Source organism: Lipotes vexillifer, unplaced genomic scaffold (assembly GCF_000442215.2).
Source record: "Lipotes vexillifer unplaced genomic scaffold, Lipotes_vexillifer_v1.1 scaffold1456, whole genome shotgun sequence".
Taxonomy (NCBI): domain Eukaryota; kingdom Metazoa; phylum Chordata; class Mammalia; order Artiodactyla; family Lipotidae; genus Lipotes; species Lipotes vexillifer.
Genome location: NW_006789256.1, coordinates 472,309 through 494,638, shown reverse-complemented (window position 1 = coordinate 494,638; position 22,330 = coordinate 472,309). Strand labels below are relative to the sequence as shown.

General features: G+C 37.1%; 1 protein-coding gene across 1 annotated transcript in view; it reads left to right on the top strand.

Moving 5' to 3' along the window:
- The window catches only part of SCAPER (S-phase cyclin A associated protein in the ER), a 240,365-nt gene that overhangs the window by 78,666 nt on the left and 139,369 nt on the right, over positions 1 to 22,330 (top strand). Inside the window, exon 4 of the mRNA XM_007462447.1 lies at positions 4,053 to 4,168. Within this exon, the coding sequence (XP_007462509.1) occupies positions 4,053 to 4,168 (116 nt within the window). The remainder of the gene's footprint in view (positions 1 to 4,052; positions 4,169 to 22,330) is intronic.

Sequence of the window (22,330 nt, the reverse complement as noted above, 5' to 3'; positions counted from 1 at the left end):
CTATGTTGGGTGCATAAATATTTACAATTGTTATATCCTCTTCTTGGATTGATCCCTTGATCATTATGTAGTGTCATTCTTTGTCTCTTGTAGTAGTCTTTATTTTAAAGTCTGTTTTGTCTGATATGAGAATTGGTACTCCAGCTTTCTTTTGGTTTCCATTTACATGGAATACCTTTGTCCATCCCCTCACTTTCAGTCTGTATGTGGCCCTAGGTCTGAAGTGGGTCTCTTGTAGACAGCATATATACTGGTCTTGTTTTTGTATCCATTTAGCCAGTCTGTGTCTTTTGGTTGGAGCATTTAATCCATTTACATTTAAGGTAGTTATCAATATGTATGTTCCTATTCCCATTTTCTTAATTGTTTTGGGTTTGTTATTGTAGGTCTTTTTCTTCTCTTGTTTTTCTTGCCTAGAGAAGTTCCTTTAACATTTGTTGTAAAGGTGGTTTGGTGGTGCTGAATTCTCTTAGCTTTTGCTTGTCTGTTAAGGTTTTAATTTCTCCGTCGAATCTGAATGAGATCCTTGCTGGGTAGAGTAATCTTGGTTGTAATTCTTTCCCTTTCATCACTTTAAATATGTCCTGCCTCTGCCTTCTGGTTTGTAGAGTCTCTGCTGAAAGATCAGCTGTTAACCTTATGGGGATTCCCTTGTATGTTGTTTGTTGCTTTTCCCTTGCTGCTTTTAATATTTTTTCTTTGTATTTAATTTTTGATAGTTTGATTGCTATGTGTCTTGGCATGTTTTTCCTTGGATTTATCCTGTTTGGACCTCTCTGAGCTTCCTGGACTTCCTTTCCAATATTATGGAAATTTTCAACTATAATCTCTTCAGTATTTTCTCGGTCCCTTTTTTTCTTCTCTTCTTCTTCTGGGACCCCTGTAATTCCAATGTTGGTGTGTTTAATGTTGTCCCAGAGGTCTCTGAGACTGTCCTCAATTCTTTTCATTCTTTTTTCCTTATTCTGCTCTGGGTAGTTATTTCCACTATTTTATCTTCCAGGTCACTTATCTGTTCTTCTGCCTCAGTTATTCAGCTGTTGCTTCCTTCTAGAGAATTTTTAATTTCATTTATTGTGGTGTTCATCATTGTTTGTTTGCTCTTTAGTTCTTCTAGGTCCTTGTTAAACGTTTCTTCTATTTTCTCCATTCTATTTCCAAGATTTTGGATCATCTTTACTATCATTACTCTGAATTCTTTTTCAGCTAGACTGCCTATATCCTCTTCATTTGTTTGGTCTGGTGGGTTTTTACCGTGCTCCTTCATCTGCTGTGTATTCCTCTGTCTTCTCCTTTTGATTAACTTACTGTGTTTGGGGTCTCCTTTTCGCAGTCTGCAGGTCCATAGTTCCCATTGTTTTTGGTGTCTGCCCCCAGTGGGTAAGGTTGGTTCAGTGGGGCGTGTAGGCTTCCTGGTGGAGTGAATTGGTGCCTGTGTTCTGGTGAATGAGGCTGGGTCTTGTCTTTCTGGTGGGCAGGGCCGTGTCTGGTGGTGTGTTTTGGGGTGTCTGTGATCTTATTATGATATTAGGCAGCCTCTCTGCTAATGAGTGGGGTTGTGTTTCCGTTTTGCTAGTTGTTTGGCATAGGGTGGCCAGCATTGTAGCTTGCTGGTTGTTGAGTGGAGCTGGGTCTTCGCGTTGAGATGGAGATCTCTGGGAGAGCTTTCGCTGTTTGATGTTACATGGTGTCAGGAGGTCTCTGGTGGAACAATGTCCTGAACTGGGCTCTCCCACCTCTGAGGCTCAGGCCTGACACCCGGCCAGAGAACCAAGACCCTGTCAGTCACACAGCTCAGGAGAAAATGGAGAAACCGAGGGAGGGAGGGAGGGAGGAAAATAAAGTTATTAAAATAAAAAGTAAAATAAAATTATTAAAAATTAAAAAGTAATTAAGAAAAAAAAAAAACAAAGAGGAAAGCAACCAAACCAAAAACAAGTCCACTGATGATAACAAGCACTAAAAACCACACTAAAAAAAAAAGAAGAAACCGACAGGCCGAACCCTAGGACAAATGGTAAAAGCAAAGTTATATGGACAAAATCACACAAAGCATACACATACACACTCACAAAAAGAGAAAACAGAAAAAAAAAAAATATATATATATATAAAGGAAGAGAGCAACCAAATCAATAAACAAATCTACTGTGCTAATAAACTCTAAATACTAAACTAAGATAAACATAAAACCAGAAACAAATTAGATGCAGAAAGTAAACTCCAAGTCTACAGTTGCTCCCAATGTCCACCTCCTCAAATTTGGGATGATTCGTTGTCTATTCAGGTATTCCACAGATTCAGGGTGCATCAAGTTCATTGTGGAGATTTAATCCACTGCTCCTGAGGCTGCTGGGAGAAGTTTCCCTTTCTCTCCTTTGTTCTCACAGCTCCTGGGGTTCAGCTTTGTATTTGGCCCCGCCTCTGTGTGTAGGTTGCTGGAGGGCATCTGTTCTTCACTCAGACAGGACGGGGTTAAAGTAGCAGCTGATTAGGGGGCTCCTGCTCACTCAGGCCAGTGGGAGGGAGGGAGGGGTATGGAGTGCTGGGCGAGCCTGTGGCGGCAGAGGCCAGCATGACGTTGCACCAGCCTGAGGTGTGCCGTGTGTTCTCCCAGGGAAGTTGTCCCTGGATCACGGGACCCTGGCATTGGCGGGCTGCAAGGCTCCCGGGAGGGGAGGTGTGGATAGTGACCTGTGCTTGCACACAGGCTTCTTGGTGGCTGCAGCAGCAGCCTTAACGTTTCATGCCTGTCTCTGGTGTCCGCACTGATAGCCGCGGCTCGCACCCATCTCTGGAGCTCAGTTAGGCGGTGCTCTGAATCCCCTCTCCTCGTGCACCCTGAAACAATGGTCTCTTGCCTATTAGGCAGTTCTAGACTTTTTCCCAGACTCCCTCCCAGCTAGCTGTGGCGCACTAGGCCCCTTCAGGCTGTGTTCATGCAGCCAACCCCAGTCCTCTCCCTGGGATCCGACCTCCGAAGAAGCCTGAGCCTCAGCTCCCAGCCCCCACCTGCTCTGGCGGGTGAGCAGACAAGCCTGTCAGGCTGGTGAGTGCTGGTGGGCACTGATCCTCTGTGCGGGAATCTCTCTGCTTTGCCCTCTGCACCCCTGTTGCTGCGATCTCCTCCGTGGCTCAGAAGCTCCCCGCTCCGCCTCCCGCCGTCTCTGCCAGTGAAGGGGCTTCCTAGTGTGTGGAAACCTTTCCTCCTTCACAGCTCCCTCCCTGACGTTCAGGTCCTGTCCCTATTCTTTTGTCTCTGTTTTTTCTTTTTTCTTTTGCCCTACCCAAGTACGTGGGGAGTTTCTTGCCTTTTGGGAGGTCTGAGGTCTTCTGCCAGCGTTCAGTAGGTGTTCTGTAGGAGTTGTTCCACATGTAGATGTATTTCTGATGTGTTTGTGGGGAGGAGAGTGGTCTCCACATCTTACTCCTCCACCATCTTAAAGGTCTCCCCTTTTTTAAAAAAGGTACATCTAACTGGTTAGTTATTAGATTATCTTGTATTACTGAAGAAAAAAGTTCTAGCAAAGGAAATCTTTGTGGAAGTCAGTTTGTCTTGTTAAGTGGTAATTAACATTACAAAATAATCCAGTTTTTAAAAGTGTTGCTAAAAACTTCTGTATGAAATGATTTTTTCCTATACTTGGAGTGCTTCATCCCTTTCCCTTTTCTTTTGCCTGTCTCAAAACCTCAACTTTCTCAGAAAAGCCTGTGCTGACCCTTTCCCCAATATACAGTTGATTCCCCCACTGTTCTCATAGAGCACCTTTCCTTTTTCTTCAGAGTACTTATTATAATTGAAATTGTTTTATTTGTATTTATTTGATTAATGTTGGTCTCATCCACTAAATTTTAAGCTTCATGGGGGACAGCAACTATGATTTTTTGTTCACCACTTTTGGCCTATAGTTCCTAGCACTGAGTAAGCATTCAATAAGTGTTTGTAGAATAATTGAACCAACAGAATATTTCACACTACAACTAAATATTTCATTTGGTTATAATTTTATGCCTGGGAAATGGGGCTAATTTCTTTTTGTATTTCTGTTTAGAATGTGGCAGATCAGATTGCATTTCAAGTTGCTGGTGGATTAACAGCCCTTGAACACATTCTTCAAGTAGTGGTCCCAGTCACAAATGTGAACACAATTTCACGAATTCCTCCTAAGTAAGTATAGTTTTTTAATCTGTCTTTCACGTTTCACTTGTGAGTCATTTCTGCCCTATGGTTTCCATATGGGGGACCACAGGAAAATTGTATGTTTATTCAGGCTTGAATAGCAAAAGCTTACACTCCCCATTAGGGAGAAAAACAGAGGTGCTCGACTTCATTTACAAAACTCAAATTGAGCTTAAAAAGCCTTATGAAGGAAATTTCCTTGGTCTGTAACCTTTTCTAATCCTAAATCAAGAAGAACTGAGGAACTTGTGAGAAGTTCTAACTGCTTACAAAATTTGAACAGAAATGAGTAGTAATAGCAGCTAACTTTTTGGATTGCATACAAAAAAGGAGGTAAGTGCATTGACAAAGGCCTGAGATGTGAAATTTGAAGAAGTCCCTAACGTGCAGGAAGAGCAGTCTGAGGCCAAGACTGCCATAGTCTGGAGTCCCAGCCAAATAGTTGGGAAGTGGATTGCAGTTTGGTCTTTTAACTGCAAATTGCTCTGTCGTAAGGATCATGTGCATCCTTTAGACCCAAGATCTACTTTCTTGTTCTTTTACATCACCCTTTGGTCCCTGGCCATCTAGGATGTAGTAGCAGAAAGCATTATTTCAGAAGTATTGTATTCCTGAGTTGTAACATGCACAATTTTTGGATTGTGGAGACTCTTATTTACAGGGTTTAAATGAGAAGTTTTGATAAAAGTTCAGTTATATCACGGAGAAACTTTTAAATATTTAATTAGCTCTACAAAAGTGAGTGCTTCATTTGTGCGCTGGATACAACAGAAAAAAAAAATTCCAAGAGTATGTTATCTTTCTTCCTGAGAGACATTTGGTAAAATAGAAATAGCACCAGCTTTGGAGTCAAACAAACCTGAATTCCAGTTTTACTTCTGCTGGTTACTAGTTGGGAGAATTGGGACAAGTGCCTTAATCTTGTTGCATCTGTTTTCTCATTTGGTCAAACAGGGGTAATCATATTCACCTCACAGTGTGGGGATCAGTTGAAGTAATAATGTATGTGAGAGTTCTTTGTAAACCTTAAAGTGTTATATAAATATTAGGTGACAGTTTTTAAAGTAGTAATCTTGCCTGGTTCAAGACACTGTTATCTATTTGACATGAGAGATTTCTAAGTACAGACTTTGATACTGAGTTAGTTTGGGTTGTTTTGCTCTACTGACAAAGTAGAGATTAATGAAAGAAGGTATAAAGGTGTCCTTTAAAGTCAGGATATCTTTCTTTGGAGCAGAAAACTGTACATGGGGCAGTTATAGCACACATATAGATGTTCTAACCCAGAAGAGTTGCTACTCCTTATCAAAGTAGACTTTACTGACAGTGTGTTGCTTGGCATGTTGTCAGCCCTCAATGTATATTAATTGGCAGAGAGAGAGAGAGGAAGGAAAGAATGAAATACAGTAAAATGTTTGAGGTAAGAAAGGAAATGACGTTTGATTCTTTGGGACAGTGCTTTTCATAACTGTTAATAATTCATATTGGTTCATCTTAACTGCACCTGTAGTTTTTGTTTTGCTTCTTTTTTGGTTTCATTGTTGTTGTTTTGTTTGTTTTCTGGTAGGTTGCAACACGCATGACCCTGAGCTCCCTTAATGGTAACCTAGATGAAATGCCTATTTCCCCAAAGCTACCTTTGTCATTGTGGCAGAGGGCATGTTCTGGTGCTTATTTGTGCCTCTTGTTTAGGAAACAGAAGAGGTTTCCATAGTTCCCAAAAAGACCTAAGTAAGAATTAGCACACCTGCTTTGGAAAGGAGCCATAGAATCCTGAAAGTCCAGATCAATGCTTCTCAGCTGGCCACAGTGCCAGGATTGAGAGTTTGTTTCTTCATCTCATCTTAGGCCAATAGGTTTGTGTTTTCAGCCAGGTACTGCTTACTGAGTGAGGCCAGCACTCAGGGCTCTGGGCATCTAGCATTGACTCTAAGATTCTCCTGTCCGTCCTTAGCACAGCTCAAGATCATGACTCTACTTTCTAAACTAGCCTCACTTCTCCGGGCTAATGAATTAGGGTTATGCTGCTTACTTGGAGACAGGCAAGAAAAATGCCACTACTACATTAGATTTAAATGTAGACTCGAAGCACACTGGTGGGCCTGAGTCAGTGGCTTTTTCATATTCCTTCTAACTGCTCTCTGGCCTTGGGACTTCCTTTGCTCTCAACTTGCCCAGATCCTCCCCTTCTATCCCTGTTGAGCTCCCAGCCCTCATCATCATGAAACTTCTGCCACCTTAGCACATTTTGTTTTCTGCTTCCTGTGGCCTTTCATGGCTCTTACCTAGAGAGACTGTATTTTGTTTTTCTTTCTTTTTTTTTTTTTACTATCCTACAGTAGTTCATTTTTCTCAGCAATAAACAGGAAAAGATTTGAGAAGTTGCAGCCACTGTCTAGTAACATTTATCATGTGGATCACCTATGACTGCAAGCCTAATGTTTCACTGCCCCTGCAGCCCCAGAGCTCTGTGAGTGGAAAAACGAACTCCCTGATCCTCTTTCATCACCACTTTTCCCGTCTTCCTTTTTACTACACATGGTACCTCAGCAGTTGTCCTATAATTATTGCTAGGTAACTCCCTCTGAGTGAATATTTTGCTTCCAGCAGATTTTTTTAGTGTGAAATTGAGAATTATACCCACTTATGAAAATTTAAATTTTTGAAACCTTTCTGAATCTTCACTGGGTTGTTTTTCTTTTTTTTAGAAACAGAGAAAGCCCATAAACTTGCTTGAATCCTTTTCAAATTATCATTGGTTAGGTCCCATTTGTTTATTTTTGTTTTTATTTCCATTATTCTCAGAGATGGCTCCAAAAAGACATTGCTGCAATTTATGTCAAAGAATGTTCTGCCTATGTTTTCCTCTAGGAGTTTTATAGTTATCCAGTCTTACATTTAGGTCTTTAACCCCTTTTGAGTTTATTTTTGTGTATGGTGTTAGAGGATGTTCTAATTTCATTATTTTACATGTAGCTGTTCAGTTTTCCCAGTACCGCTTATTGAAGAGACTGTCTTTTCTCCATTGGCTATTCTTGCCTCCTTTGTTGTAGGTTAATTGACCATAGGTGCATTGGTTTATTTCTGGGCTTTCTATCCTGTTCCATTGATCTACATGTCTGTTTCTGTGCCAGTACCATACTATTCTGATTACTGTAACTTTGTATTATTGTCCGAAGTCAAGGAGCCTGATTCCTCCAGCTCCGTTTTTCTTTCTCAAGATTGCTTTGGCTATTCAGAGTCTTTCGTGTTTCCATACAAATTTTAAAATTTTTTGTTCTAATTCTGTGAAAAATGCCGTTGGTAGATTGATAGGGATTGCATTGAATCTGTAGACTGCATTGAGTAGTATAGTCATTTTAACAATATTGATTCATCCAATCCAAGAACACGGTATATCTTTCCACCTGTTTGTGTTGTCTTCAGTTTCTTTCATCAGTGTCTTATAGTTTTCAGAGTACAGGTCTTTTGCCTCCTTTGGTAGATTTATTCCTAGGTATTTTATTCTTTTTGATGTGATGGTAAATGGAATTGTTTTCGTAATTCTTCTCTTTGATCTTTCACTGTTAGTGTATAGAAATGCAACAGATTTCTGTTATTAATTTTGTGTCCTGCAACTTTACCAAATTCATTGATGAGCTCTAGTAGTTTTCTGGTAGTGTCTTTAGGATTTTCTATGTATAGTATCATGTCATCTGCAAACACTGACAGTTTGACTTCTTCTGTTCCAACATGGATTCCTTTTATTTCTTTTTCTTCTCTGATTGCTGTGGCTAGGACTTCCAAAACTATGTTGAATAAAAGTGGTCAGAGTGGACATCCTTGTCTTATTCCTGATCTTAGAGGAAATGCTTTCAGCTTTTCACCATTGAGTATGATATTAACTGTGGGTTTGTCATGTACAATGGAATATTACTCAGCCACGAAAAAGAATGAAATAATGCCATTCGCAACAACATGGATGGACCTAGAAATTATCCTACTAAGTGAAATAAGCCAGGCAAAGACAGTTATCATATGATATCACTTATATGTGGAATCAAAAAAAAAAAGATAGAAATGAACTTATTTACAAAACAGAAATAGGCCCACAGACATAGGAAACAAACTTATGGTTCCCAAAGGGGAAAGGGGTAGAGGAGGTATAAATTAGGAGGTTGGGATTAACATATACACACTACTATGTATAAAATGGATAACCAATAGGGGCCTAATGTATAGCACAAGGGACTATGCTCAATATTTCATAATAACCTATAAAGGAAAAGAATCTGAAAAAGAAGATATAGATAGATAGAGCTATAGATTTATAGATATATAGATAAGACTGAACCATTGTGCTGTACACCTACAACTAACATAATATTGTAAATCAACTATACTTCAATTAATATATATATATCAGTTATTACTGAAAGGACTTGGTCGGGATATGGTATTCTAAAATCAACCTTTTTAACAAACGTGCTCCAGTAAAATTCTTTTCAGTGCCAGGAAAGATCACCATGAAACAAAGCAATTTTCTTTCTTTTTTTTTTGAATTTTTATTGGAGTATAGTTGCTTTACAATGTTGTGTTAGCTTCTACTGTACAGCAAAGTGAATCAGTTATACGTATACATATATCCCCTCTTTTTTAACAAGGCAATTTTCATTTTATGTTGTATCTACTTTTGGAATGATTCATGTTATTCTGCCTCCTAATTTTACTTGGAGAAAACAAGTACAAAACAATGAATGACATATTCTAACCTTTTCTTTGGTTTAGGCTAATAACAGTTGTTTTACATAGCTTTTTTTTAAATCAAAGTATAGTTTATTTACAGTGTTGTGTTAATTTCTGCTGTACAGCAAGGTGATTCAGTTATACATATGTACATTCTTTTTTTATATTATTTTTCATTATGGTTTATCACAGGATATTGAATATAGTTCCCTGTGCTATTAGGACCTTGTTATTTATACATTCTGTATATACTAGTTTGCCTCTTAACATAGCTTTTAATATTTGAAAATAAATGATAGTTTGTCATTTTCTTTGGGCTAAAGGAATGCCCCATGTTATGTAAATAAGAAGATGGATCTGCTGTGACCTAAACTTTGTGTTGTGTTTTTATAGTATATTTACATAGTGGCCATGATAACAGAAGTGAGAGTTGACACTTGCTGGCATTCCACATCTCCAAGCCCTTTTCAGGCAGCAGTAAATGTTCATATTTCATAAAGAAGCCAGCAAACCTTTTGGAACACCAAAAATGATACTGGGCTGTCTTTCCCAGGTTGCCTTTTACTTATCTGGTATTTCTAGTTCTTGACAGGTACTCATGGACAAAAAAGGGGCCAAATAGTTAAGCTATTCTACTTAACTATTTTATTCTCTAAGCTGCTCTAGGTTGTTCTGTAGCAGAACTAACCAGCCCCTCTTTCTTCTCCATCAGCCTTGCTTCTCTTCCTCCATTGTCCCTCTGGACACAATTTTTTTATATGTAAGTAGTCTTATCAACATGGAGCAGTGCAGACCACATGGTATAATGGAGAACAGACAGGCTCTGCAGTCAGATCTGAGCTTAAATCTCTGCTTTCCACTTGGTAGCTATGGGATCATGGGCTAAATTACTTGTTATAATAGAGCCTCAGTTAAATGGTAACCCTACCATGTAGGGTAGGGCTTGTTGACTGCTAAAAGTGTGTGTATTTATTAAGTGCTCTGCACAAAGAAAGCACTTAGTTAATATCAATGGGGATTTTTTGGTAGTTGTTATTGTTTTGACTCCACTTACCCTACTTAATTATTGAACTTTAAATCCCTAAGTCTGTGTCACTTTGGGTTCTAAGAATATATGATCTATTAATTTTACTTGGTCATTTGTTTTTCTCACCCTAAGTCCAAACTTCATCCTGGTTAATTTTGGCCCAGCCTGTCAAGATCCTTTTTGGATCCTGATTTGGCCTCTAATTAGTTTCTTTTTCTTTAACTTTGTGCCACTCCTGAAGTTGATCTGTAAAAGATATGTATCTTCATCTAAATCATTGAAGAAATATCAAACAGTTTAGAGAATAGTCCAATTTAGCACTTTATTAATGTTGCCAAGTACTCCATTTGTTGTGTTATCTTCTCCTCAGAGATACTGTAATTCCTTGGGATCAGAGACCATAGTAAATACATTACTTATAAATCATATGATATCTTAATAAATATCATTTGAATACATGAATGAATTCATTTTCTGAGACACGGAAGTAAAGCAGTAAAAGAGCACACTGCTTCAAATACTTGACTCTGTGGACTTAAAATATGATCACATCTCAATCTTAGCCACATAAGGCCCTACTGATTTTGACCACTCTGTTAGCTAGACTTAAGGCAATATGTTTTTATTCCATCTTTAAACTTCTGTGAATTTGTATATCTTATATCTGTAACTTCTTTCCTCAAAAGGTCAAAGGGAATGCTACAACTATATTCTTGGTTGCTGTCCTTATCACAGTTTTAGAGTACACGGGTTTATATAAGATTACCCCCATTTTAATCTATGATGAAAAATAAATTCTTCCTGCTGCTGTGGCCTTTATAAAGTATACCTCTCTATTCACATCAAACAAATTAAGTTGCTTTTTTGCTTCTTTAGAGTATATACATTTATCTATCTAGTAAATCAGTCTCAGGTAGAACAATAGTCACTGAACACAGTAAAAATAAATAAGTTTAGGATGATGTGAGGTAGAGCCTTGCTTACTAGGAAGATCACAAATTTATTCTCCAAAGTAAAATAACATAAACTTATGCAATTTATCTACTTGGCAATATTACATTTGCTTGATCCTTTGAAGTTGGTGGGGAGGCAGAACTTAACATTTATTGAGAGCATCCTCAGTGCCAGTCCCTGTGTCAGATGCTTTGCGTGGCTTCCCTTGTTCACTCCTCACAGTCACCGGAAGCCATGTACGTGACCGCTGCCAGAATGAGGGTCAGGAGCAACAATATTTGGGGCATGACTGCAACCTGAAAGAGAGCCATGATACTCTTTTTTCAAAGAGTGTTTCTTCTTTCCAAATGGCAGAGTGTTCGGAATTACTCTTCCATGATTATTGAGGTTTCATCCCTAAAGGTGTCTGTTCCTTTTTCTTGGTCTAGTGATACTCACAGGGTAGCGACTGATGCAGTTCATTTCATAGTGGAAAAGGGATATCCCGTTGTATACCAGAAGCAGGTACGTGACGTAGGGCTTCTGATCCTGATACCCAGGGAAACTGTTCTCTAGGGATTCCTTTCTTGGGATCAGTTGTATGTACATATGGACATGGGAATGGGATTGCCACATCTAGGAACCATTTGAAATAGACCTTGTCCTTAGGGAACTTACAGGGAAATGAGGTGGGTTAGACTCTAAATATCATTAGTACTTGCCTGCTGTGTTACCTTTGTGGAGTAGCCAGCCTGGTGGTATATGTAAGCTCTTCATAAAAGGAACGTTTTGTTACGTATCTAATGTCTGCAAACTTAGTTTCCTCAGATGCCTGGCCTCATGTGCCTGGCCTATAGCTTGCTTCTTATTCTGGTCTCTTGACTCACGTGTCTGTTCTCTTTGGAGCTCATCTACTGTTAAATCTTTGCCTTTCTCTTCAGTTTGTAACACAATCCAGACTCCGTTAACCCATTTTCACCATGAGCTTCCTTCCCTACTACCCTTTATTTCTTCTTGGCTCGTCATATTCACTTCATATTCGCCTCAACTCCATTCCTATTTGTTGTTCCCTTTTTCTGGGTGTTATGAATACTACATGTTCTAGGCCTTGCAGCTGTGCCTCTTCTAAGCAGCTATATTTTATGCCATAGGGTGTTTCCCCCAATGGCCGTAGCTGGTTAAACCAAGAATGGACATTTGACTCAAAAGCAGCCAATCTATAGACCAGCCAGCAATATCAGACTTAAAACACAGCCCCCCAAATTAAACTGGTCCAGTCAAGTTTCTCTCTCAGGAATTTGCAGTTGGAAAATTATAAAACTCCAACCCATTTTGTGTGTGTGTGTGTTTGAATTTGAAAAATCATGTAGAATAACTTCTGGGATGGTCATTACAGGGCTATGTTCACTCCAAGTTTAGCAGGACTAATGAAGGCCAGTTGGGGGGGAAAGGAGGAGACCAAAACTGCTTCATAAGAGAAAAGGGGGCTGGAAATGAGAGTAGGCCCAGTCCTCAGAGCTGGCATTGTTCCTGCCCTCCTGAAGTCTGGTAGTTCATTTTCTCCTGGATTCGCGTGACAGTTCCCAACAGCCTTACAGTAAATGCCTCTTTTTACTTGACATATTTTGAGTAAATTTCTGTCCCTTCCAACCTAGAGCCTGATACTTTTAAATACAAATATTAAAGATTTTTTAAAACTCTAGATTGGGTTGAAAATATGGGACTATGGTATAGAACCTTCCTTGCAACCTCATAGAATTGTTTTTCTAAATTCTTTCATACCAAGAAAGAATGAATGAATGCCCACGTTTTAAAGTAGAAATAGAGAAAGCACATTTTACAAGTTCTCTAGGGTATAGTTCTTTATGAACATTAAATGTTTCTGCAAGCTGGGACTGGCAGAACTTTCCTTTTTTCTCCTAACCCCAGTTTGGAGAATCTGTATAGAAAATTATATACATTAAACATTCTGTCCCTGGATGCTAAGGTAAGCACACTTCAAGTAACATACTCTAGAGTGCAGAGCTTATTTTCAGGATCACAGATTAGAAAATGTATTGTGTATTGTTCTTTAATAACAATACATAAGTTCTGCAAGAACAAGTAACAGTACTACTCATGTTCTTTATAGCCCTCAAGTGTTAACTTTCTTGGTTGGCCCTTGGGTCCCAGATTGATTACATCATTATTAACTTTATAATTAGAACTTAGTTTGAATCCCAGTAACACTGTCTTATTTTTACAAAAACTAGAAGTATATTTTCTTAGACTCTATTTTCTCAGACTTGATCATAATGGACCATAGTCCAACTTTTTAATAAAAAATGTTTGTTCATGATGAACTTAATCAGTGTACCAGTTATCTTCTGAAATTAGAACCAGTTGCCTGTTTTGAAGCTGAGGTTAAATGTTTTGAATGTGAGGAGATTGCAAGAGCAGTCACCACCCCCCAACCCCCCACTCAAGTCCTGACAGCATGATGCAGCTCAGAATGTTAATCCTATACTACAAGGTAAAGCTTTATTATATTTTTAAGAACTGAATAATATGCCTTTATTTTAAGATTTAACGGTGCAGTTTCAACTGCTAGGAGAAAGATATAGCATTGGTAAAAGACAAATGATTTTTTTGTTAAGTCATTTTTATAGTACTTAAAAGAAGGAAGAAAAACATTGACTTATTTCAGATCAAGCTTTTTTTGGACTTGCAATTTTGTTCTTCTCAGGGAAACCACACAATATCTCCATATTATTAAACATCTATCCCAAAGCATGACATAGTCAAGTACCTGATGCAAGTTTCAGAGCATTGCATCATCCTATTCCTCTCTCTCTCTCTTTCCCAATAAGAAATGCAAAACTTTATTCTAGATGGGGTTGTTGTTTTACCAAAATTGCACTGGTAGATGCTGGATTCATGTTTTCTGATAAAATTTGCAGTTTTGAAGCTTTTTTCTTAGCCCAGTCTACATTAAGGCATTTTCTTTCCATGTAGAAAGTTCTCAGGTAATATTTTGTTGGTTGAACATTTTTGGTTACGTGTCTACTTAAGAAAATCTTTAACTTGGACTGTCACTGGTAAATAACTCCTGGGACGTTACTCACAACTTATTTGAGGCTCTAACTTGCTTGCTATTTCCTTTACACTAATGCCTTCTCCAGGGAATCATTTTCATCAAGCCTAGCTATTGATTCAGAGTTCAGGTTATTGCCTTACTGAAAATAAAAATTCATATAAGTAGTTCTCAGCATTGACATTTGAGTTAATGTAAATACAAATCTCTCTCAGTTTTTCAAATTTGTGCATTCCAGCAAAGATGGTTGTAAAGCTAATTTCTATTAAGTGAATCCTATTTTCTTATTAATTTCCTTCTAAAATCAACAGTGTATTTCTGTGCGGAAAGTGTCAGTGCACTAAACAATTGATGTAGAGTTTGTGATGAAGTCCTTTGGTGTTCTAGACAGTGTAACACAGCAATCTTACTGAAATACTCTGTAGCACTTTCAGAATTATGAACTATGTAGCAATTTGCTAACTTTGTAACCTCTTTTCTTTTGTTACTGTCTGGGACTTAGATTCTTGAGAAACACCTAAATAGGATGAAGATTATAATATCACATTTTACAAATATGTACAGAGTCTAACACATAATGTATTTTAGGCTAAAATCTACTTCTATAAACATATTCACTTTCCCACTTGATTAGTTCTAGAACTGAAGCCAGGAATATCTGTATTTAGAATTAGAGAAAAGGGAATATAATGCACTAATGGATTAAACTCAGCTGGGATTTAGAGTCAGAGCATTAGAGTTCAAATACCAGCTTTGCCAGTATTTAATGTGAGACCTGCCTCTTAAGACCTTATTGTGCTGTAGTATTTTTCATCTGGGAAATGGGGGAAAGATTTCTATCTCACAGGGTTGTTGTGGAGGTGAAATGCTAATATGTAGGAAAGGGCTTTGTGAATTGTCACACTCTAGCATGGGATACCAGTGGCACTGGGTCAGAATGCGGGATTGCCCTGCACACTGCAAGGTGTGTAATAGCCCATTAAATACCTCTGCCCTCAGTCATTGTGACAACCAAATATGTTATTATACCTTTACACACATACCTAGGAGGTTTGTACAATTCTGATTGAGAGTTGTGTGCTGAGCAGTAGACTTGTGGAAATAAAACATTGTCCATACCCTCAGCGGGCTCATTCATTAAGAGGTGAGCTAAACAGGGGAAGAGGTAATTTAGTGTGATGTGCTAAGAATAACTATAGAAGTATGCACCAAGTACAGAGATAACATGAAGGATGGAGTAATTAACTGCCATAGGAGGACACAGAATCTTTCCTGTAGGATATGCCATCTAAATTGGGTTTTAAAATATAGATTCAGAGTTTGCCAAATTAACAAATCCTACTAGGCAGAGAGCACAGCATGTGCAAGATCATGGAGGCCTGAAATAATAGGATGTGCTTGGGAAGCTGTACACATTTTGATATTCTTAGGACACAAATGTTCTAATAAGAGGAAAAGATATTAGAACACTGTCAGTACAATATCAAAAATAATTAAGTCTGATGGAATTGGACAAAATGACTAATTCAGGGAAAAGTAAAAGGTATTTATTCCTTATTTATTTCACATTTTGGCAAGAAAAGTTTATATCTATTTCATTCACTCATCTTTTTATTAGTGCTGCCACTACCTTAATTTAAGCCCGTATTGCTTATGCTATTTTAACCAAAGAGGAATTCAGTCATTTAATATATTCTTTTATTGCCATGTACGTAGTACTTTGTTTAGTATTGTGGGTAAAAGGATGAGTGAGAGAGAGAACCTTTGCAAAGAAGCTGTTTTGAATCCCTGCAAAACACTTGGCATTGTCAGAAATACAAGAGTAATAAAACTGTTTTGTAAATATATTACATTTATTTAACAGAGTTTTTGGCTTGTCTTCACCAATTTATCACATTATATAAATGAAGAAACTAAAGCTTAAGAAGACTGAATGATTTACCATCAGTTATCACACTGCCAGCTAGGACTGCGCATTCTATTCTGGTACTCTTCCTTCTCTACCTTATTGCCTACATGGTATCACCAAAGAGAGATATTATCAGTCTTCAGGTATTTGTTAAATTTCTTCTGAGATATGTGACATTTTTATCTTCAGAGAGCTTACATCACAACTGGAAAGATAAGACTAATCAGTAAGTTACTCTACACCACACAACAAAAACAAATTGAATTATTGAAGGTGTATGCAGAAAGTGCGATTTAATTTGTTTGAGTCTATAAGGGTCCTCAGTGGATCTCTTACAAAGCTGGTATTTACAGGGTAATGATGGCTATACTTTTGTTTCTGATATGTGAATATTTAACTTTTAAAAATTTAATAAAAATTGAATATTTCTTTGATATCTTGTAAAAAATTACCGTCATCATTCTTGTGAGTAGCTTGGGGGTTTTTTGTTGCTGTTATTTAGTTTATTTGTTTAGTTTTTTACTTTTGGTGGAGGTGGTATTGTTTGGTTGATTGATTTAAGGTTTTTAAACTAATTATTGTAGTGGCTTATTGGTGTGGGTACAGAAAATGCTTGTGGAATGATTTTTCCCTCCTAACAGGTTAGGAGCCAAAGAGGGACAACAGGAATGATCTAACAGAAATTGGGAAAGATGAACCAAAACCACTTGTAACTATCTGTATGTATGAGACAAAATGTTCAGAGAAGATCTAGCAATGAAGTCTAAAAAAGCAGTGCAACGTTTCTGTGTTACCTTAAACACCCTTCTCATGATTTAAATCAGGTGGCAAATATGGAGTAAATTTATCATAAGACTTATTTCCCATCAGTAACAGATGTGGGTACTATAGAGGTGGAAACCATGTGCCACCCCATGTATCTGCTACATTATAGCCCCTCATTAAGTGTTAATAAAATGGTATTTGCCAGTGTGGGTGAAATTTAGGATACAATCCATTGTTAATAAGCAATTCCTTATTTCTAGGCAGGATTATTGTAATATAATTCTAAATGTCTATTTTTAGATCAAGGTTTACTAGAAGTGAATAACTTTCCCCAAGACAATAAAAGTAAAAACATTGTTTTGGAAGCTAATTAGCCATAGTGATTGATAAATACTCATCTCCATTTGACATATTGAGGCATTTTGTTTATGCCTCCGAAGGCTGAACACAATTGGTTACAGTTGACAGCTGTTGTACCACTAATAAGATTAAAGTAAAGAAATTAGTTGTGTCGACTTTAATCTGCTGTTTAACATTGCAAACCACCTGGGGTCTTCTCCAGAGCCAACATGTTTAATTGTGACTTTAAAATTATATAACCAGATCCTACTTAAGAACATATCTGAAGACTTGCTAATCATAACTGTCTTGTTATTAGACAAGACAGAGTTTAACACTAGACTTTAAAATTAATGTTTTAATTTTATGCTCATCCTACATTTTTAAATATATTTTTGTAATCTTTGAAACATAACACCTTCTCGGTGGGAGATTAATTTTAGGAAATGCAGAAAGTCTAATTAGGTTGTGCTTAAAATATATATGGTTTCACATTTAAAATTAGAATATGTCTCTGTGGAATAATTAAATTGCCTATCTAATTGTCCCAAATTCACCAATTAAAGAAGAACCCTTGAAATAACATATCCACTTGAAAGTTTCTTACTCCTGCTCTGAGGCATCATTATACTTGGGAAAATCATTTAATTAAAAAATTAATCTCAGTGTTATTAAGATGTTACATTGTAGAATATGATATGCAATGTAATAATCATTTGTGATTGTTACATTGAATTTTGATGCAAACTGAAGTGTAGGATGCACATAACTTACATACCCATAGTAAAGATCGGTTGGTCGGCAGCATTATTAGCGTCTCTTCAAGACCCCTTGAGCTGTCTTGATTTGCAATTCCTGGATGTTGGCCCCCCTGCTATCCCCGCCCACCCTAAGTGTTCTGGCGTCAGAATGGAGGGAGTCAGAGGTAGAGAAGGCAGTGTGGATTTACACTAGTCATCACTGTGCCAGTGGAAAAAGTTTTCCTCTTTATCCGCAGCTCACACGGATCCAAATGTCCAAATGTCCACTGCAAAAATACCTCCAAATTCTGTCACAAGTCCACATTCTTTGTGGTCACAAAAATATCAAAACTGAATCATCTCTTCCTTATTAAATTTTCTGCATCATTCTTCTGTCCTCAAATTTCTTGCTGAGAAGACATTTTATTAACCAAGACTTGTTTATTCAATATCTTCAAATTTTATCAATAAAATAATAACACTTAAAAAGATTTCCATATATGCAAGACCACATATATAACTTTTTGCAAATACATTTTCCATGTTAAATACTATTTTGCTTTGCTTTTATTCAGTTTGTTTTATTCTAATCAGTACTACATGTCTAAAATCTATTTGGTACAACAGACCAAGTGAACATTATTAAAATGAGACTGCTTTAGAAAATTTTCTCCCTTGCCTCAATAAATAACTTTATAAGCATAATCAAACAGCACTCTCTGTTAACACTCCATTGTTAGCATTCCATGTTGTTTTATAATTTTAAATTCACTGGTTCAGTAATATACACTAGAGTCTTTCTACTTTCTGTAGAGAAGAACTAAGAGATCTGATACTAAAAGATTTGCAAATGAAAGCTGATTTTATTTGTTTTAAAAATTTAAAAATCATGAACTTTCCACATGTTTTCCAAGCTGGATAGTGTTCTTTCTCTACCTTTTTTGGTTGAGGAAGAGAGTATTATATTCATTATACCTTTTATTTTGCTCTGTTGTCAGTGTTTATTTTTTAGTTCCTGATATGTATAGGCCAGGAAGTGTTTTATGTGCTTTGGATACATTACAGAATAAAAGGTAATAAATGTGCAAAAGATTTGAATAGATACTTCACCGAAGAAGACACATAGATGGCAAGTAAGTGTATGAAAAGATGCTCTACCTCATTAGGAAATACAAATTCAAACCACAAGAAGAGACTTCATCATACCTACTAAAATTTCATAAAAAAGAAAACTGATACTACCAAGTGCCAATGAGCATACAGAGCGATTGTAACTCTCTTACTTACACTACTAGTGGGAAATGCACAATGGAACAGCCACTTTGGAAAACAGTGTGTAAGTCTCTCATAAAATTAAATATATACTTACTATATGGCCCAGCAGTCCCACTCCTAGTTACCCCAGAGAAATAAAACAAAATATGTGCTCACAAAAACCTGTAAATGAATGTTTATAGCAGCTTTATTCAAAATTGCCCCAAACTTGAAACAACCCAAATATTCTTCAACTGGTAAATTAATAAGCAATCCATAAGCATGGAAAGTATCTATGCAATTAAATACTATTCCGAAATAAAAAGGAACAGACTATCTATGCATGCAGCAACACGGATGAATCTCAGATGCATTGTACTAAGTGAAAGAAGCCAGAGTCAAAACGCTGCATATGGAATGATTCGATTTCTATGACTGAAAAAGGCAAAACTACAGAATTAGAACACAGATATGTAATAGTCAGGGGTTAGGAGAGGAGATGACTAGAAAGTAACCATCCAGGGGAATTTGGGAGATGATGGTTCTATATCTTTATTGTGGTTGTGGTTTCACTGCTGAATGCATTTGTCAAAACTCTGTGCACTAAAAAGGGTAAATGGTAACTGTGTATAAATTGTACTTCAAATTTTAAAATTACATATTGAAAGTGCAAAAAAGCACATGATATATAAATGAAAGAAAATTCATTTATCATTAGACTTTTCAATATCAGTGTTTTATTTCAGAAGAAAATGAAGTAACATTTTTAATATACTCAAGAAAAGAAGATACATGCCAAGGAGTTTATATTCAGCAAAATTGACCTTCCCTTATAAAAGGCATAGACACTTATCAACATGCAAGAACTCAGGGAATATTGTTCCCACAAGACCTTGCTAAGGAGTCTAATAGAGAACAAGCTTCAGACAAGTAATGAATATAGATACATTGACATGTGGACTGATAGTGAACATTAAATATATAATTATGGCACTAAAACTAAAGAAGATTAAGAGGGAGAGTGTAGTATGAGATGATTGTATGTTCTGACGGTGTAGCTACTACAGCCTCTTTGGAGGTGAGGAATAGGTATGGCATATGCCAAAATATTTTTAACTGTTTTCAGTAATCATAATTAGTGTGCTATTAATTTTGTTATTCTCAAACTGTTGTGTTTTATAGTGTAGCATAAAGCAAATAAGTAATTATGGATATTCTAACTCTGTCATCCTTGCTGCTCTTAAGGACCAGGATTCTCAGTGTCAAAGAGAGGAAAGAGAGCTGTTATATGTTAATAGAAGAGTTTGAAGAAAAAATCCCGTAGTCCTGAGTTTGAATCTGAAATAACAATATGAATTTACGAGATACTTGATCTTTAGCTGGGGGATGGGGTTCCCACCCCTAGTCATTCTAATGAGTGTTTAAAAAAGCAGAATAGTGGAAAATGTGGTTAATTAATGTGTTAGCATGTTCCACAGTTGTACATTCTTGTATATTCTCCTTGCAACAAGGAAGACAGTTGTCCCTTCATTTAGACATCTCTGTGCTCAGCCAGCTCTGTGCTGCATACTATGAGGGCCCCAAAAAGGATGAATCAGGCAAGGACCTTGCTTAGAACTAACTTAAAGTAGTTGTATAATAGAATAGAGTTTTCAGTGCTTTGACACTAGTCTCAGTTTTTAGCCTCCAGAATTGGCACATGCAGCTTTCAGGTGGGCCAGTCCTGCAGGGCCAGGTCTACGTCACAGGCCCCATTCTGTGAGGGGCCACTCACTTGGTGGGTCCAGTTAGGGTGTTAGAATTCTTAACTGCAGTTGCATCTCCCTAGTTTCAAATAATTCTTTTTAATAATATCTTTAAATGTTCTTTTAGTTTGGAGCTTTATAAAGACAAAGCATAATTTGAGAATGGCAATGCATATAAGCTATATACCATTTATTAAATGCTTAATGCAAACAAAATGTACGTGGTAAATTATAATATGTTTGAGAGCTCTAGTTTTAATATTCATTTCTCCCTTCCCTAGGAAACTGGTATTACTCCAGGGCTGTGTGTTCTGGTTCAGTCCAGATAATCTTCTTTCCTTAAACTATATCATTTGCTGTGTTTTGTGATGTTCTGTCTCTTTCCTACACTTATCCACATCAAGCCAATCCTTTTCTTACATGAGGGCTGAAACAGTAACTGATGAAAATTCCAAGTTTCTCTTTGCAGCTGTATTGGTGTGACTCTTATTACTTGCTGTGCCTACTTAGCACAGAATTTTGCTCTGCAGGAACTTAAAGCCTTCACTCACCTCCATGTGTATAAGCTCTATGCCATTTATTAAATGCTCAATGCAAGCCAAAGGCTTTTGGTAAATTAAAATTTATAATATAAGGCCTCTGGTTTTAAACTGCCAGTGGCAGTTGTTTTTAAATGTCTGCTTTCTTGACACTGGTATGAGATAGTGGATTTTGGTGAACAGTATTTCCTGAAAAGTCTTAATCACTAGAAACTGCATAAGGATATAAACTTACATACTTCCTTAGTTATATTATCAAGTCCTCTTAGGCTGCAACCACCTGGGGCTTTTCTATTTAACTATTTCATAACATCTTAGATACTAATCTTAATGTCGGAGGTGTACTACACTTGTATTCTATTAGTGTCCTTTTGGGGTATAAATAGGTTCCTGTATTTATTGCTAAAATACCCAGCTTTGTGATGCCTTTTCTGTCCTCTGTTTTTCAGAGGAAACATTTTCAGTGAGAAGACTTACTGACACAAGATTCACTCATGTATTCATGATTATTTGGAGCAGAAAGCCTTTATCTAAACCCAACCACAGTGTACTTTTGACAGAAAGGACAGTAAGATTTTACTGTCTTCTCAGAAGATACTTTTAAAATCTGGGGCTTTCTGTTTGATGTTAAAAAGTGCTTCCAGTCATTTGAGTTTTAAATTACAAGGAAAGCTGCTTGGGCAGACCACCCAAGCTGGGTTCAAAGAAGTGATCTTTCTAAGACAGGTGCTCTTCAAATAGAGGTTGTTTTTCAAACAAGTTCTACTAAGTGGACAAGTTTTTCCTGACCCTGAGATTTTTGGTTACTGCCCCCCCCCACCGCCCTGCTTTTTTCTCATCAGAAAGTAGTTTCTTTGTGGAGAGTTTTGTGAGCATAAGATTATACAGATGCATATTCCATACTTGACTAGTAAATGCAGTTTCTTTAAAGCACAGAGGGCTTTAGGACAAAATCCCCTACCATGTGCTGTTTGCTTTTTCATGTATATGTTTATTTATGCCTTATGATATTCCACAAAAGATTTTAGACAAGTTGTAGGGATTTCATTGAATAAGAGAGAAAAAAAGAGATTAGAAATCAACACCATAAAAACTATAGAT